At 37.4% G+C, this 19,388-nt stretch overlaps 1 protein-coding gene across 1 annotated transcript in view; it reads left to right on the forward strand.

Moving 5' to 3' along the window:
• TRHDE (thyrotropin-releasing hormone degrading enzyme) overlaps nt 1-19,388 on the forward strand; it is a gene marked incomplete at its 5' end in the record, with an annotated part of 386,382 nt that overhangs the window by 196,177 nt on the left and 170,817 nt on the right. Inside the window, 2 exons of the mRNA XM_005884164.2 lie at nt 2,397-2,551; nt 6,635-6,748. Of these exons, the coding sequence (XP_005884226.1) occupies nt 2,397-2,551; nt 6,635-6,748 (269 nt within the window). The remainder of the gene's footprint in view (nt 1-2,396; nt 2,552-6,634; nt 6,749-19,388) is intronic.

Consider the following 19,388-nt stretch of genomic DNA (forward strand, 5'->3'; position numbering starts at 1 on the left):
TCTTGGTGGGTTTGTCCAACCTGCCCCCAGCCACTGCTGCTGGGATTTCCCAACCCGCCCCCAGCTGCTCCATCTTGGTGGGATTTCCCAACTCGCCCCCAGCCGCTCCATCTTGGTGGGTTTTCCCAACCCGCCCCGAGCCGCTGCTGCCTGGTTTCCCCTCCCACTCCCAGCCGCTGTGGCTGGGTTTCCCCTCCCGCCTCCTGCCTCTGCAGCCTTGGCTCCTTTACTGTGTTGGCAGCCTCTACTTTGCTCCCTTCTATAGCCCTTGGCTTCCACGTTGTCTTCAGTCTTCGCTCAGAGCCGGTATATACAAATTAACCACCATCTTGGCTGACAGTTAATTTGCATATACTCACTGATTAGCCAATGAAAAGGGTAGCGGTCGTACGCTAATTACCATGTTTCTCTTTTATTAGTGTAGACTAGTTAATTAGAATGGTATCATTAGGAGCCTCTGATGTATAGCATCTGTCAGAAGTACAGGTAAACCTGGGTGTGTGCTGGGGGGAAGTCTTGTAGGACTAAGCCCTTAACCTGTGGAATCTGAGTCTGTCCTCAGGTAGATAGGTAGATTGAGTTGAATTCTCGGACACTCAGCTGACGCCCAGGAATTGCTTGTTGGTGATGTGTTCAACCCCTTCCCAGCTTCCAAGTTGAAATTGCATTCAGGAACCTAAAAGATAGCCTCTCATCCCTTTTTCCTTCTGTCTTCCATGAAGCAATCATGATTCTGAATTTGGTATTTATCATTAGAATATGTGTGTGATTGTATGTGCAATATACCATTACCATCTGTCTTGGTATTTGTGTGCATGTGTGAGTATTCACCGGCAATACCAGTACATGGTATTATTCTACTTGTTTTAAAGTAATATATGGTAAGGGTCATTTTATATCTTAATTATTCCCTCAACATTATGTTTTTCAGATTATCCATGTTGGTACACATAGTGTTAGCATCTGTTGGCGAGATCATTCATGTCAATTGCTGTATAGCATTCCTTTATACTCTCTCTATTTCACAGTCCCCTTGCTCCTTATCTTCATGAATGGCATTTAGTTTTCCATTTTCACTCTTACAGAAATAGTGCAGTAACATTTTTGTACCATTTTTTTTCTTGGCATTCCAGGGTTTGTTTATATTAGGAAGTATAACTTCTGGGCCAGAAACTATAAATGTTACGTCATTGTGATTAAGAGCAAGGCACTGAGCCAGACTGCCTGGGTTTGAATCCCTGCTCTTCCACTTGCTGCCTTCCTCAGGAAACAGTGAGCACCAGCTATTTGCAGCTCTTCGCATGAGCATGCATGCCCTACCTCAACCCCGGCATCAAGCACTGGGCTTAAGTCTCTTTGGCTGAGGCACATCCTGCTGGAACCAAGTCCCAGCTGCCACTGCCTACTCCCGGAGCCAGAACCCAGCAGGCATAGGGCTTCCCACCCAATCACTACTTGCATTTTTGCACCATTTCTGGTCCATGGAGGGGTTCATTTTCAAGCCTGCAGATATTTTTTAGTTTTCCTTTTTAATATTTTATTTATCATCACTATGTGTTTGGATTGGGGGGAATATATCAAAACATGAACTTATTGTCACCCTAACAGAAGTTTATAATACCTCCATAACCTTTTAAAATAAGCACAAATCTTAGAATCACCTAATCATAGATTTTTGGAGTTGGAAGGGATTTTCAAGATAATGAAAGCCAATAACCTTGTTTTATAGGTGAAGGAATTGTGGTCTCAGGAAAGTAAGTACTTTCCTGATGTCTTATCTCTAGTTAATGGTGGAGGCAGAACCAGAACCAAAGCTTGCATGTTCCTTCAACTGTCCTTTTGCCACTATCTTCACTATCATAGTTTTCTCTATATTTGCATGTAACATTTTTTTTATTCTTAATGGAACTCAAAAAATAAATTAGAATTTAAGAATTTAGAAAAATGACATCGCATTTTTAATCCGATAGAACATGTTTTCTTTTAAAAAACATCAAGGTAAAAATAAGAGTACGGTACTCACTGCATTGAACTGAATATATTTTCAGTCGAAGGCACTATGTCTTCTGACTCTGTGGATTCCTGCTGCATTTGGTTTCCTTGACTCTTTGAAATTTACCAGGATGGGCCCATCAATAATGGTGCTGATACTTCCAGCCTCTGACTGCATTGGGTCTGAAAATGAACTGTGATGAATGGACGTGGCCTGTGTGGACAGTGATAGCCTATATTTCTGCTGTCATGTAGAAATGGCAGGTAGTTTAATTTCGGGGGAAACATTCCTAAGAAAGAGCAAGTATTCCTTCTAATTAGGATTTCTTGACTTTTTTTAGGCTATGACTTTCGAATCTGGTATATTTGTTAAAGCCTTTGGAATTGTTTTATTCTATTTCTAGATCTTTTAGCTGTGCCTAAGCATCCGTATGCTGCTATGGAGAACTGGGGACTCAGTATTTTTGTGGAACAGAGAATACTGCTGGATCCCAGTGTGTCATCTATTTCTTATTTGCTGGATGTCACCATGGTCATTGTTCATGAGATATGTCACCAGGTATGAGAAAAAGGATCAGGTGTAAGTATCACTGCCCATGATTGAGAATATAGAATGATTTCAGATACTTCGATTAGGACCGAAGATGTTATCCTCCCAATTAAGCTTTAATTACAGAGAGAGCACGGTGCAGTTCTTTCTAGAAGATATGTCGCTTTTCTCAGGTGACAGCATAAACAAAGGCAAACACACTGATCACAGTGAATAAGCAACTGTCATTCAGCTTGTTGGCAGCGTGGGACGGCACTGCCTCTTTTGAGACCCAAACCAGTCACTACTCCTTGTCAACCTCGCTTTTTTTCTTGTGATTATTAGTGTGCATATATGGTAAGTGCAGCGAGGGCGATGATTTATTGCATTGCTGCAAGATGCGGCTGAGTTTTGTGCACGTGTCAAAATTTGCTTTTCCTGAAATCAATTTGGTACTCCCGTTTTCCCATCACACAGACACTTCGGAAGTCTCTCACTAACTCCACCAGAGACTCTTTGTTCTCCAATGATTGAGATTTTTTTTGTCCGGGCATGTGTAGAAATTCATATGGAAATTAGCCAACTTTGTAGGGAAGCTAAGATAAAATTAATTTCATTTTGATTTCATGCGCTTTCTTACAATGAGTGGGAAGTATTACAGAGGTTTTGCAATGCTTATTTAAATCTTGATTCTAGGGAGAGGGTAAAAAAAAACCCTGAAAATAAACATTCACGCTCATAGAAAGCAATACCGGTCCTGGTTACCAGTAACTACAAATAATTCTTAAGTGAAAACACCAGAAATGTCATACCTAGGACTTCAGCTTTTTAGAAACCCCAAACCCTTTTTAAAAAGCTAGCCAAGCTTAAGAAAGAGTGATATGAAAAATGCTGTCAGTTAAAGAAGGTGAGCTGCTAAATGCTAGTACATGGATACTGACTTAATGATAAATGGGTCCAGGCCACATGACCACTTACCTAAATGTCAGCCTTTTGCAGTGAGCCTGTAGGACGTCTGTACCTGTCACGCTGGCCGGGTTGGACATGTGTTCCCTGCCTCAGAGACGGAAAGGAATCCGTGGCAGAGATAACAGGCCTCCTCTCCTGCACTAATGAGAAGGGTTTCCAGCTCAAAATACACTTTTTTGAAACAAAAGCAGTTTTCTTTTTGGACATTCCTAGACACAAGTTACTTGTACAGTTCTGTCAAAATAAGGGCACATTGGTAATGTCATCATTGTTCCTAGGACTGATTTAATTTGTTCTTTATTCCAAGTTATTTCCTTGTTATAGCCTGGTAGTTAGTGCCAGGCTACTTAGTAGGAAGGAATGTACCAGTTGCTGGGAGAAATATATAACAATTTGCACTATCATTACCAAATTATTTTCTACATTCCCCTCTCTTCCCACCTATTTGTTGTAATTGTTTTTCTTTTATATCATAAGATTGGTGTTTATTGAAGGAATAATATATGTCAAGTACTCAGCACAGAGCCTGATGGGTAGTAAGTGCTTAAGAAATCCTAGTAAGTGACTATTACCTCCAAACGAGTCACAGCAAAACATCACAGAAACACATACATATGAGCATTCTCCCCACGCAGGGCAGAGGTGCAGGGCCTGCCTGCAGTTATTAATCTGCTCTGCCTACACAGGCTGCCTGTGAAAGGTGCCCAGGGAGCGGGCCGGCTCACCTGTGGCTCCTCTCCATCCACAGGGAGCTGAGGGAAGAGCTTCGCTCAGAGGCGCCAAACTTCCAGGTCCAGTTGGCGCTCATTCAAAACCTTCTTCTGGTGTCAGTCAGGGCAAGGGGCATCATGGAACAAACTTGTTAACCTTCATCACAGCCTCGCAGTTCACCCTCGTCACCAGGGTCTCATCTTCAGACCAGTCTACCCCTCCCTTAGTGAGGTCACTCTCCAGCCCTCCCTGACAACCCCCAGACCTTGCGGCTCTGACTTCCCAATTGAAGAATCTGTCATCTCAACCATGGCACTTAGGAGCTGCCAGTTTCTTAACTCTTCTGTGCCTCCGTTTCCTGTGTAAAATGGGCCGGTAATAGTATTTCCACTTTAGGATTATTGAGAGGACTCAAGAAGTTTTCCCAAGAAAAGCACTTAGAATACTGGTAGTCACATAGTACATGCTCAATGAAACAACTGTTATTACTATGATTTGCCTCTACTGCTGCTGAAGCAAACTCCCTGTAGCTTCGTCTTATTTTCTGAATGTTTCCTTCCCTCCAGCCTATGAGGTGGACCTGACTGGCCCGAGACGGCTCCCTCACTTTTTGTGTATCTGAGGGCCTGGGCGGAGGAAGAGTAAATACTCTCTTGCCTTTATCCTTTTTTGCTGTTTCCAAAGAACTATCCTCTCTATTAAAAAACCTCCAGCCCCTCTGAAGTTCTTGTTCTAACCATTTCCCCCACTTTCTGTCTTGCTCTTGTACCTGCTATTCCTCAGATTAATACAGATCACATGCCTCCTCTGCTTAGAACTCCTCTGTGACACATTGTCACAGTTCTTAAGGCAGGCTTTCAATTTAAAGCAGAAACCTGCATTTTGATCATGAATACAAATATTTTTCAATGTCATTTATGCTGTGGTAATCAACATATTCAGGGTTTCCTCTTATTTGTATTTAAGTTTAGAGATCTTACGTGATACTTTATTTTTTGTCAATTAATATTATTTATTTTTAAATTTTATTTTTGACACTATTACAGATATCCATCCAGCCCCCGCCCCTCCTCCCTCTGGCCATCACCACCCATTGTCTGTGTCTATGGGCTATGCATATATGTTCTTTGGCTAATCTCTTCACCTTCTTTCATCCAGTCCCCCTCCCACATCCCTCCCCTTTGCCAGCTGTCAGTCTGTTCCATGCATCCATGTCTCTGATTCTATATTGTTTGCCAGTTTATTTTGTTCATTAGTTTTAATACTGAAACGCTCAGTCACCAAGCCCTTTATCGTAGCTCCTGAAGCTGTCTGTACATGATTTGATACTTGTCCACCATTTCCTCCTATTTCTTAAATAACTCATTCCCACTTAGAGTGTTCACATTCAGGGTTGCTTAGATCTGTATAGCATCCTATTGCCCAAGGCTTTCTCATAGCTGGCTCCTTCCTATCATTAAAGTCTGAGCTGAAATGTCACCTGCTTAGAAAGTTCTTGCTTTTACAATCTAAAACAATGCCTCCCCCATTCCTATCACACTTTATCAGGATTTGAGATTATGCTGGTCATTTGCTTACTTATTTTTTATTTTCTAGCTCACCTCGTTCCCCCTGCCGCCACAATAAAGTGTCGGCTGCATGATCAAATTCATCACTGAATCTCGTCTTTAGGATGGCTCCTGGAATATAATGTATTTTTTCTTTAATGAAAAAGAATTCTTTTAAACTTTTGCTGAACTTAAACAATGGCTTCAGAGTAAGGCATCATGAGCTAATCATGATGCCTTTTTTTTTTTTTTTTGAAAGGATCTTAGCTATTTCTTTGGCCCAACCCTTCATTATAGAACCTTGGAGAGAGTCAGGGGAGGGCATCTTAAAAGCCCTTTGCCCCTTCGGTCAGCTGCTGTTTTCTCTGAATTGCTTGTGCCTCTGGAAGGCGATGCTTCAGTACTTCCTGTGATGTCGCTCACTGCCTCTCGGGGAAGTGTTTGCCATCCTTGGCCATCTCAGTCTGTTGGAGGGTCTCCCGCATCTATCAATCCTAATTTTCATCCATTAGTCTTGGTTTGTTCCTTGTAGGACCATAAGACACAAGACTTCCCCTCTTCTACATTCTAGGTCTTCAAATATTTGAAGACAACTGTGACCGGTTTTTCCCTCCTGAGTCCTTTCTTAAAGTTTAAATGTGTGTGTGTGTGTGTGTGTATGTGTTCTTTGAGTATTTTATTTCTGTTCTTCTCTGAATGCATTTATATAAAAAAACAACTAGTCTTATCCAAGTAGTCAAATAAATCAATAGTCTTACCACAACACATTTTAAGATCCCCAAATCAATTGAAGAATGAATTCCAGTTATGATAATCATAGTTGAATACATTTCATTTTAAGTATAGATTTGATTTTATCTGATACCCATTCATTTTGCCAATGCAGTGGTTTGGTGACCTCGTGACTCCTGTGTGGTGGGAAGATGTGTGGCTGAAGGAAGGTTTTGCTCACTACTTTGAATTTGTTGGTACAGACTACCTCTACCCTGGCTGGAACATGGTAAGTTACTTTTCTTTAATTGTTTACAACTCCCAGTGAGAGATTGCTGCTATACTGGGCTTTTTTTTTCTAAAATCATTAAAGGTAACTTAAATTACTTACTGATGCATGGAAAAAATTAGATGTCTAATCAAGATGCCCAATAATAACCAAAATTTCAAATTTTTATTTTGTAATTTTAAATTTGTAATTTTTTACATTAAATTGGTATTCCCAAACAGTTATCTCTTAGTTATTCGAACTACACAGAATTTGGTTGGTTATATGTTGATTTCAAAATGCTACAACTTTTCTAAATATAAATGTTTAGGTTTATTGCAGTATTTTATGACAAAGACAAACTATCCTTTAAACAGACAATGTAACAGTAATTAATAAGTAATATTTTAAGTGTATAGAACATTTCAATATATAGAAAAATGAGGACTTAATATGTTTTCAATGTGATGAAACACAGAAATAAGCTAAAGTTGTTGATGTATTACTGTTGTAGATGTACTTTAGGAATAAATGAATTAATAAAAGGTGATTAAGTTTATGAAAAGTTGTGCACATTACACCCTACTCTAGGAACATACCTGCATATGTGAACCTGAAGTGGGATTCATTGTCCCTTAAGCAGTGAGCACTCTAGGGGGGAAAAAAAGTGGAGAGAGGGTGTGATTTTTATACATCTTTCAATGTAAACTATTCATTTTCTGTAAGCTTCCATTAATCATCAGTGACTATGTTATGATTAAATGGAACCAAGAATGTATGTTGTTTGGAACTCAAATTTTGTGAGTGTTTGTAAAAGTTGCAGAAGGTCAAATTTTACCTATGAAACAGCTTAGGTGATAATATACAGGGGTGAGAAAAAGTTGGTTTGCAGTTGTGAGTAAGTGAAACACAGAGTTTATTGTTGTATTATTATTTACTCTTGTATTATATATTTTTCCATATGAACAACTGCAATCCTACTTTTGTCCATCCCTGTGTATTTATTTTATACTAGAGGCCTGGTGCACCCTCTGGGTGGCCTGTAGGGATTGGGCCAAAACTCACCACAGTCCAACACAGCCTGCACCTCCTACCTGCCGCTCCCCCTCATCCCAGTCCCACTGTGCCTGCCGCAGGCTCGTGCCCAAATAGTGCCAATCTGGAGAGGCTCGTGCTGCCGTAGCAGTGCTCACCAGCCATGAGCCCTGCTTCTGGTTACCTCCCCAGGGGAGTGGCCTGTGGGATTGGGCTGAAACCGCTCTCTGACATCCCCCGAGGGGTCCTGGATTGCAAGAGGGTGCAAGCCAGCCTGAGGGACCCCACCGATGCACGATTGGGCTGGGGAGGGACCATGGGAGGGCTCCAGGGCATGTCCGGCCCATCTCGCTCAGTCCTCATTGGCCGACCCCAGCAGCAAGCTAACCTACCAGTTGGAGCACCTGCCCCCTGGTGGTCAGTGCACGTCATAGCGAGCAGTTGAGCAGCCCTAACATATCATTTGCATATTACTCTTTGATTGGTTGTTCGGTTGTTCTGCCATTCAGTCTATTTGCATATTACCCTTTTATTATATAGGATCACTCTTTTTGATGTGTAAATTATTTATAATAAGTGATTTTCTAATTATCTGTCATGATTACAAGCATGATTTGAAGAATATGTAAATCAAGGTGAAATATGAAGATGTCTGTAAGTCATGATATAACTTCTTTACCATAAATTCAACCAGGTCTGCTGAGTAAAGCATGTGATCTGACATATCTCATAGAAAAAAATGGTACAATGGTATATACAATAATGATATGTTTTAATTAGCTTCATGCAGTTTTCTCCATATTTTATAAAGGCAACATGGTTAATTTGTATAAACTATGAGATAATTTTACTGAGCCTTATGTATCTAGGTATGTATGTATTTGTGATATAGTTTTAAAAATCTTAATTGAACTGTTGTATCATGGTTTTAAATTAATTTAAAATGCCTTTAAAGAACTTCAAAGAAAAATCACCAATACTATGTAATATTAATTATTTAAGTATCCTTTCACAAATGTAAAATTGAAACTTAATGTATAAAGATATTGAAACATTTCCAAAAGTATCTTTTGGTTTTAGATGACTTTCTGCCAACTTTCTTTAAAATTTAATTTTCATTATGCTGTGGATTATTACTGAGTTATAATTTCATTGTGCTTTAATATTAAAACATGTACTTATTACAAATGACATGTTATGCATATAGGTAAGCTCCTCCCCCTCCCCTGCCCACATAAAATCCTTCCTATTAATCATTATGAAAAATACCCCTTGGATTAAAAAGTCATCAGAAGAATTATACATGGCATAAAAACTGACAGCTTTTATTGGTTTCATCATAGCAATATATCTTAAGTTCCTATGTCCTTAGACTGGATTTTTTCTTTGAATAATTTTTTAATATTCCTTCATAATTTTTTAAAAATATTTTTTTATTGATTTAAGAGAGGAAGGGAGAGGGAGAGAGAAATAGAAACATCAATAATGAAAGATAATCATTGATTGGCTGCCTCCTGCTCGCCCCCTATTGGGGATTGAGCCCTCAACCAGGGCATGTGCCCTTGACCAGAATCGAACCTGGGACCCTTCTGTCTGCAGGTCAACGCTCTATCCACTGAGCCAAACCGGCTAGAGCTCCTTCATCATTTTTATCAGTTAAGTTATATATGTAGGCGTTCTGGAGAACATTTTTGTAAAAAGTATTGAAAATGAGCACATCTGACACTTTGTTCTTTTTTTAAAGATATATATTTTTATTGATTTCAGAAAAGAAGGGAGAGGGAGAGAGACAGAGACATCAATGATGAGTGAGAATCATTGATCAGCTGCCTCCTGCACGCCCCACACTGGGGATTGAGCCAGCAAAATGGGCAAGTGCCCTGACTGGGAATTGGACTGTGACCTCCTGTTTCATAGGTTGATGCCCAACCACTGAGCCACCCTGGCTGGGTTCAGACTTTGTTCTTAACAGACTACAGAGCATGCACTGGAAGTATAAAAATCATGGGGTGGTAAAATATAAGATTTTATTTTTTGTAAATCTAAATTTTGTAATTAAGAAATGGCAATTAATGATGACACAAGTCCAGTGACACAGAAGGGTCACCCTATCAAACTAAGAAATGGAAGATTAAACTCCACCACAATTAATTAGGCAATGGGGAGGAGGAACAGGTCTTCTTATGATGCCTGTTTATGTTCAATTATAAAGATTACACACACTTCTGGTCTTTGATTGCTTTTTAGTAGCTGTCTTTATTTAGTTTGTAGAATACCTCAATAGACTCAATTTAAAAAGCCTATAAGCTGAAACTCTTAAATAAATTGCTCCTCAATATATCATTAAATCTTCTTTGCAAAACAAAATTTTAAGAATAAGTTAGCAATATAAATAAAAGAGGATTTTGAGTGACTTTAAGGCTGTGCCAGCACTATTTTTCATATTGGCATCAGCAAAAGAGTGAAAGAAATACTGGGAAGAGCAAGAGTGATGGCCGTGTCAGCAGTGACTAATGCTGTTGTGATATGCACAAAAGCTTTCCTAGGCGGGCATGACTTGTGCTTCGCTAGAGCTAAGCCTAAAACAGGGAAACCAGAAGTCAGACTCATGTCAGGAGTAGAGAAATACAGGAGGCTGACCTCTTTTGCTTCTAATCTCAAAAACAGTACTTTTATCATTTTTAGACACCAAGGCTCAAGTACTGAAATCCAATTTAAATTTGCTAGGGAGATTATTATAAAAATCTACTTTCAGTGGAATAGCGATATAGAAGCCCAGAATTACATGGTATTGTGTAGAAAGCTCTTATACTGATTTAGGCCTGTATACTTGTTTAGGCTGCTTAACTATAAGTAAAATCTTAGGTTCTGTGCATGTGTGTGTGTGTGCTTTTAGAGCCAATTTCTGATGCAGAAGTAAGCCATTTTTACTTTAGGAACACTACATGGAATAAAAACTATGATGATAGTTTTGTTTGCCAACAAAAAACAAAGTTTACCATTTTATAGACATGGGCCTTTACAAGTAGTGTGATGTAACGTCAGGGGAATGGATTGGAAAGAAGATATTCAAATTCTAGGTAAGGCATTTCTCTGACTCATCATTTGAAAAATGGGGCAATCGTACTGGCTTAGCAAGCTCATATAATTTTTGTGAAGATAAAATAACTTGCTAGGTCTTTGAAATGTATGAACCAGTACACGGGTGTGAGCAGGGATGGTGACCTGGAAAATGAATGCTCCATTAGAAAGGTGCATTGATTTTATGTATAGATGCCCTAATATTTCCAACCCCAGTAGCCTATTTTGACACTCTAGATTTATAACAATTATATATAGATTACAAAATAATTACTATAATCTTTGTATTTACACTCAGTCTCATCGAATCAATTCTTATCTATACGGGCAATGTAGACTATTCTATAAGAACAGTGGCCTTGTATAATGTTTCATTAATCAAACAGTGTCAAGATCATCAGAAGCAATTCTTCAGCTCAGGGGTAAGGATATATTTCATGGGGCAAGTAGTCCTTTTGCTTGATGTTATTTTATCAAAGTTGGCTGTTAGTGACAACATTATTGGATGGATCAAGTTGCAGTATATTATTGATGGCAGTCATAGTCAATATTACTGTGTTTGCTCAAAAAGAAGAAAAGGAGACTCATGAAACAGTTACTACACTTTAATAATTCTTGGTCATTTTAAATGGAAAACGTGTATGATAAAGTTTTAATACAGGAAAAGGATGGACTAAAATGATACTATACAGAACTCCTTACTTACATACCTGGTGCTGATGCAGGCAAACTCATATCCCCTGTGCATATTGCTTAGGTTTTCATTATAATTTGTAGGAGTGTTCTTTGGTTTCCTGAATATAGTATTGTAAGGATGTTCTGCTATAATGAGAATGACTAAACATTACTGTATGTTCTTTTATTAAATGAATTGGGATGCTATGGAGCTTCATACAGCAATAACTTTATATACTGATAAAGTCTGCAGACTGGGAATTTTTCCTAAATTTTCATGAGGACACATACGTGGACATAAAGATAACTATTAACTGAGAATCATGCAACTAAACCTGATCATGCTAAATACTAGGGATATCTTAAAGTGCATTGCCCCAAACCTTGATAAATGTTCTCAATTTTCTCTATCATGGGCAAATAGAAAAAACAAATTCAGTATCATTTTAATATGTTCCAACAAAAATTATCTGCAAAATGTAATAAGCATTGCAATAAATTTATCTTTACTTTTAAAATTATTTTATTTTTATTCCAAGAAAGTTGAGAAAATTATTGTGAATTGAAATAGGAACAGTAGTTTCCCCCTATCTGAGGGGGATATGTTCCAAAATCCCTAGTGGATACCTGAAACAGTGGATACTACCAAACCCTATATAGACTATGTTTTTCTATGTATATATACATACCTGTGATAAAATTAAATTTATAAATGAGACACAGTGAGATATTAATAATACTATTCATAAAATGGAACAATTATAACAATATCTACCTATCTATCTATCTATATATATAAAAGGTTAATATGCAAAGTGTCCTCTCGGGAGTTTGACCGGGAGACCTGGAGTTGATCTCCTGCTGTGACGTGTGCTGACCACCAGGGGGCGGTGTGAAATGAAGGAAGGCCCCACCAGCAGCTGGCAGCCAGGGAAGGAAGGCCCTGGCTGGCAGCTGGAAGGCCCCAATCGGCCCTGATTGCCAGCCAGGCCTAGGGATCCTACCCATGCATGAATTTCGTGCACCAGGCCTCTAGTACTGTAATAAAAGTATGTGAGTATGGTCTCTATTTCTCCCTTTCTCCTCTCTGTCTCTCTCTCTCTCTCTCTCTCTCTCTCTCTCTTAACTATCTGATAACTGAAATAGCTACAAAGTGAATGACAGATGGGTGGTGTATACAGTGTGGATATAGTGGACAGGAGAATAATTCATGTGTTGGGTGGGATGGAATGGGACAGCGTGAGATTCCATTATGTTAGTTAGAGAAACATGCAATTTAAAACTTATGAATTGCTTATTTCTGGAACTTTCTGCTTAATATTTTCTGACCTTTTTGACTAGGAGTGGTTGACTGCAGGTAACTGAAATCATGGCAAAATGAAACTGCAGATAAGGGGGGATACTGTATAGGGCTAATTGAGTTCAATGTTTGTTTTTGCTTACAGTTTAAACATAAAGATGCGCTGCTTAATCATTCTAAATAAAAATGAACACTCTAGTATTCAGAAAAGTGGAGAGAAAAATCTTGGTTTTAGTAAATATTTTACTTGTTAAGCTGTTCTTTTATCAAGTCCACCCTTGATTTAATGTCTACAGGAAAAAAAGTGCTTTCATTTACTTTTCAATTAGTTAATATATGTTTCAATAATAGTTGGTATATTAGTACTATTGCTTATAATTCATCAATATCAAGATATATTTTCCCAGTTGATAAATGGGGTCAGAGAAAGACTGTTTGGGAATTAAATATTCGTTTTAGAATCTTACTCTATAAATACTAAATACTAAAGAAATTATTTATGTATATACATGATTTCTCATATGGTTGTGTTTTTTTATTATGATCAAAATCCACATATAACATTTTACTCCTAAGGTTTCAGTAAATTAGAAGGTGATCCAGTTGTTTTCAACTGGCCGGTTATATTTTATTCTCAAATGACTGACACATATTGAACATAAAAAATTTAAAGGCTTCTTATGGCCAGTCCCAAGAGTCTGTGGTCTTTTTGATCCTGTTCAGTAGCTTAAAAGTGACATTTACTTTGAAAGACTAGAAGGGAAGTAGAAGGAGTGCCTGCTAGGGTCTCCTGGGGGCTCACAGTTTTCCAAATGGTCATCTCTGTGCTTTCCCTCACCCTTCCCTTCTGCTCTCCCCCCGACCCCCCCGCCCAACACAATTGCCTGCTTGGGTCTCCTGGGGGCTCACAGTTTTCCAAATGGACATCTCTGTGCTTTCCCTCACCCTTCCCTTCTGCTCTCCCCCCGACCCCCCCACCCCACACAATTTGTTTTTTCTGCTAAAAACATAGACTTTTTTTAAAAAGTAGAAAAATATTTTTTCTCATTTAAGAGTAACTGTGGAGCTGTAGTCTTGTCTTCTGGGAGAAAGGGTTGCTTTTCCTTTAATGTTAGTGGTCAGAGTAGTTTTAGGCATTGGTAGAAAATAGGTCTTTAGGAAGACAAAGACTACACAGAGGAAGAGAGAGCTGGAATGAGGACAGCAGCTGATGCCATTAGAGGAAGGGGTTTAGTTCAATAATTTACATAGCTGAAGTCTGAGTAACTGTGGGATGAGTTTAATGTGCAAACACTCAATGCATCGAGGATTAGACTGACACTCAACAGTGTACAAATTACAGTTACCCCACAGAATCTTAGTGTTGATAAGCAGGCCACAGACTTGGATTCTAACTGATGGTGACTGAAGAGATATTACGAGTTTCTAGCAAGGAGTAACAGTTAAAACGGGAACTGCACCTGTTACACTAACGTTAAAATACCTCTCACTGATGTAATAGCAGGTTGTGTTTACATTTTCTCTCTTTTGGGGACTAATTCTGCACTTAAAAAAATATCTCAGTGATATTCTGGTAGCTCTGTTAAGGCCATCTATTAGAAAGAAGAACGAATAAGGCTGGATAATCATTTGTTAATTGTTGAAGTACAATAATTGATTTAGAAGTTTTATAGCACGAATATATTTTGGAGGATAAAAATACTATTGAAGAATAGATACTGCATTCATAGTTTACTCTTGTAGTTCTTTTATAAGAATGAAGACTTTGGCTTCACAGCTCTTTGGGAAATGGAAGCTCTTGAAGAGCTTAAATGTTATCAAGGTGTGTTATGTCCCAGGAAATGTGAATCTGCTTCACTTGCTGTTTTAAATAGAAGACTAGACTAGCTTTTATTAAATAAGGTTAGAAATGGAAAAAAACCAAACATAATTCATTAGTTTTTATGTATTTCACAGATGTTTCTATATATTCAGGTATGTGTCTGGGAGGTTTCTAAGTCACATTGCCTCATTTTTTTTTCTATATGATTTTTAAAAATTTCAAACAAAGCTGCAAATTCAATTTCATGTATGTTCTTAAAAGATATATATATTTTTAAAACTCAAAGTAATTTAGTTCAGAAAGCTGCGAAGTGTTTTTTGGTTTGTATATTTTAAGCTTAAAGATAAAAGATAAATGAGCATTCCCTTTGGGACAAAGTATTTTTTCCAAAAACTATGTTCAGGTTTGCAAGATGTCAAGGTCTTCCTATATTTCTTTACAAATTTCAAAAGCAACCAATGCATTAACAGGATTAAACACTTTCTAAGAAAAGAAAAAAAAAGCCTATTACTGAACTTGGAGCCTAACAATAATGCAAGGGTGTCCTTTTTCCTATCAATCACAAGTAAGAGCATTTTGAAAGCAAAGATATTTAAACTTTTTAAAATTGTCAGATATCACTTGATAAGTTAAAAAAAATTGGTAAAGCCAAAAATTTGTAACAAATCGATGCATATTCTGTTAGACATCATTGGCAATAGCAGATCATACCACTATTTAGTCTCTCTTTTACCACCCCTGGTAAAAGTCTTTATTTTCCTACAGTATGTGAATGGTTTAACATCTAATATTATTAGCCTTTTCCCAAATATGTTAAAAATTTTTGCTTTGCAAAACCTCTAACATGAACACACTAAAAGTGAAAGCTGGGGACTCAGTGGGCAACCAGAGAATACTTTATTAATTTTTAAATTATTAATCACCCTTAAACAGGCAGCTGTTTTAAAAGACATTAGAACACAGCTCATTTCTAAGCAAGGAGTGACTGTCTCAGTCCAGAGCACTTTATGGGACTTTTTCCCTCCTTTCATCAAGGTTACTTTAACACTGTTCAGACGCTGCTAAACATAGCTGTCAAAAAAGTAGTTAAGTTCAAGGAATACACATAAAAAAATGCAAACGAGCTTCCTGTGAAGAGAAAGCCAGAGAGAGACAGAGAGAGATAGAGAGATAGAGGGGGAGAGAGAGAGAGAGAGAGAGAGAGGAGAGAGAGAGAGAGAGAGGAGAGAGAAGATAATGTGAGGTTGATAACAATTTTGCCTCAATTACTCCAGTAACACTTGTAATAATAAAGACTTAAGCAGCATTTACTGTGTGCCATTAAACACTTACATCTATTTATTCTCTGTTTTATTTTCATTGGAAAATACAGACTTTGATACTTTGATATCTGGCAACAAATGTATACTTTTATCAAGATAATGCTATTTGATGAACTGACTGTTTATATAATAAATACATGAGTTAAAGTACAAAATGTGTTATTTAATAAATTTCACTCATCAAGTTAATATTTTTGTTACAGTACTAGCCATTTGAATTATTTATTTCACAAATTAAAATGATATGAAATGAATTAACCACTTGGTAACAGTGTTAATAAGTTCTGAGAGGTGATTAGCTTATCCTTGGAATCCTAGACCTGAGTGCTATAAGAAAGTTTCCATTAGCGTTTGAACAGAAATTTAATCTGTTTAAGATGATTATTCAATATGCATTTAAAAATACCCTGAATTACATTTTATCAATCATTTACATTTTATAGTACTTAATTAGCTTATTATTAGCGTGCCAGCAAAATAGAGATTCCTTGTGATGGATGTGAAAAACAAGGGTGTGAATATCAAAACGATTGGCAAATTTGATTTTATTGAAATGTCTTATCAGCTAGTCAAAAATTTAAGCACAGAGATAGAAGAAAAAATTCCAACTGCCAAAGTAGAGATAGGGTTATTGATAAGATGGAGAAACTGTTACCCTTCAGGGGCTTAAAATCTATGAAGAAGTTCCCAAAGTGACATACAAGAGTGGGAATGAGTTCCTTCTGTAACAAAGGACAGGACGTAGCTATCTCCCACTAAACCAGCGGTTCTCAACCTGTGGATCGCCAACCTGTGGGTCGCGACCCCTTTGGGGGTCAAACGACCCTTTCACAGGGGTCGCCTAAGACCATCAGAAAACACATATATAATTACATATTGTTTTTGTGATTAATCACTATACTTTAATTATGCTCAATTTGTAACAATGAAAATACATCCCGCATATCAGATATTTACATTACGATTCATAACAGTAGCAAAATTACAGTTATGAAGTAGCAACGAAAATAATTTTATGGTTGGGGGTCACCACAACATGAGGAACTGTATTAAAGGGTCACGGCATTAGGAAGGTTGAGAACCACTGCACTAAACAATAGGTTTCCTCAAGCTAGGGATTGTTTATCTCACCATTTGTCAGCATTTTGCCCAGAACATAACATCTATAAAGTGTTCAATAATAAAAGTCTGGCCAAAAGTTAAACAAAATATGAAACGAAGGTCACCAGATCATTTGTGATAAATCAAAAGTTTCTATGTCTATATTAGGAACTCATTTATTGAATTAAAAAGGATATTGAAATTAAAAATATATGAAACTACATTGGATGAATGTTTGAAGAAAAATAGAGGGAAAGGAGTCAAGAAATTCTAAAAAAATAAAGGGAAGCCAAATAATATGAGCATTTTAAGAAGGCTATATGAACGCCCATGGCATGTGGTGATTGTTCACAGAGATTTGGGGGGCTGCTAGAATTTGGAATGAGCTGTGTAATTAGACAACCTGTTCAGAATTATTATTGTGTCTGACATTATTTGAAGTACATTTATGATTGTTTCTTAAGACCCTGGAATATCATAATTAATAAAAATGTGAGTGACTAATTGATGGTAACTATGCCAATGAATATTTCTATGCCTTGAAGCATCTTGCGTACGTCTGCAGAAGGTTCAGAATTTGGTTGTGTGAAATGCAGTACATTTTGTGTTTAATCTTAGCATTTTCCCTCAGCTGTGTTACATCTTGGATAATATGAGACATGACACATTTAACTTGGATGTCCCTAACAAAACATAAGGCAGCTAAAGGATGTAGTCATTGAAGAGACTAACAGCTTAGCCCACTCTCTCTGTGTTAGTCATGTTTGAGAGTATGGCAGTTCATAAAAACCTGTGCAGGGAGTTCTTTTGGGTTACAAGAGGCTTAAAAAAAATCACCCGAGATTCTCTTATAGAAATATAATTGCTTTTTAGTTTGTGCATTGAATAAGTCATCTTAGAACATTTGTGGCTTGGCAGTGGGTGAAATGTGCCGATAGTAAAAGAAATAACTTACAGAACACATTTCAGTTACTTATTGTAAACTGGTGTGAAATCACAGAGTAATATTATATCCCTAGGGATCTGCCTGGTTTATGGTGTTGATGTACCACTTTCTGTAAAAGGTTATGTAAATAAATACAGAGGTACTGACTTCATTGTAGTCATTAATGGTGACTATTTCAAAAAATATCCCTCAATGTGTACTGTATATATGTGCATTTACACAAGTTTGACTTTAATATAAATGGACTGCATTAATAAGCTTTACATGAAAATGATTAATGTCTTGCACATGTGCATTTTAAACATGAGATTTTGATATGTTAATTTTTAAAGTACATTATTTTATGGAAACAACATTTATTTTCACTAGCTCTTTAAGTTTATTTAATTTATCAGCATGATTTTGCTTTCTGTGAAATGCTAACAATTCAACTAAATAATGACAATATTCCATAGGTATAACCAGCTGATTTCCAACTGAGTAAAGATTAAAATATCTTTGGACATTTAAAAAATTTACAAAAGTAGGATGACAATAGAAAATTACAGAGTACAATTCTTTTGACATTTTAGGAGACTTGAAATCCAAATAATTCCTGATTTATAAATATGACATTATGTAATGTGTTTACAAAAGATGATTGTTGCAAAGTTACTGAGATGTAATACCTCATAAAAAGACAACTGATGAATCTGTTCCCCAAGTGTGTTTGTATTTATTTGAATTCTTGATTGTATTCCTCTGCTTAAACCTTTGTCATGATTTGAATAAGACATGAAGAATATCAGTAAAAAGCCAAATCATGCAATGGTGGGCATCCTGTATCCCTTGTTCTAGCCTCGTGTAAGCAAGAGCTTCAGATTAGTAATGATTCATGTGGCATTCTGTTTAACCTATGGCACTTTAAATGTCTTTATCTTGTGGTAGTATAGATTCCCAGAGAGGTAAAACATAAATTACATATATCTTATTTCTTCTCTTTGGATCAATTGAGGTTGAATCAGCGTGGTCATAGACACTGAAAGCATTTTTTTACCTATGCCTTTACCTCTGCTGTCTACTTCCCTAGTACTTTGTTTACGCTGCTAATACTTCAGCTGTCAAATTGTATTATCTCCCCTATCATAATGGGAGTTACTTGAGGCAGGAATTGTGTCCCAATTATATATACTAATATATATAATTATATATATATTAGTAGCCCTGTGCACGAAATTCGTGCACATTAAAAAGGAATTAATTGCCCTAACCGGTTTGGCTCAGTGGATAGAGCATCGGCCTGCAGACTCAAGGGTCCCGGGTTCGATTCTGGTCAAGGGCATGTACCTTGGTTGCGGGCACATCCCCAGTGGGGAGTGTGCAGGAGGCAGCTGATCGAT

Source organism: Myotis brandtii, unplaced genomic scaffold, assembly GCF_000412655.1.
Source record: "Myotis brandtii unplaced genomic scaffold, ASM41265v1 scaffold82, whole genome shotgun sequence".
Lineage (NCBI taxonomy): Eukaryota > Metazoa > Chordata > Mammalia > Chiroptera > Vespertilionidae > Myotis > Myotis brandtii.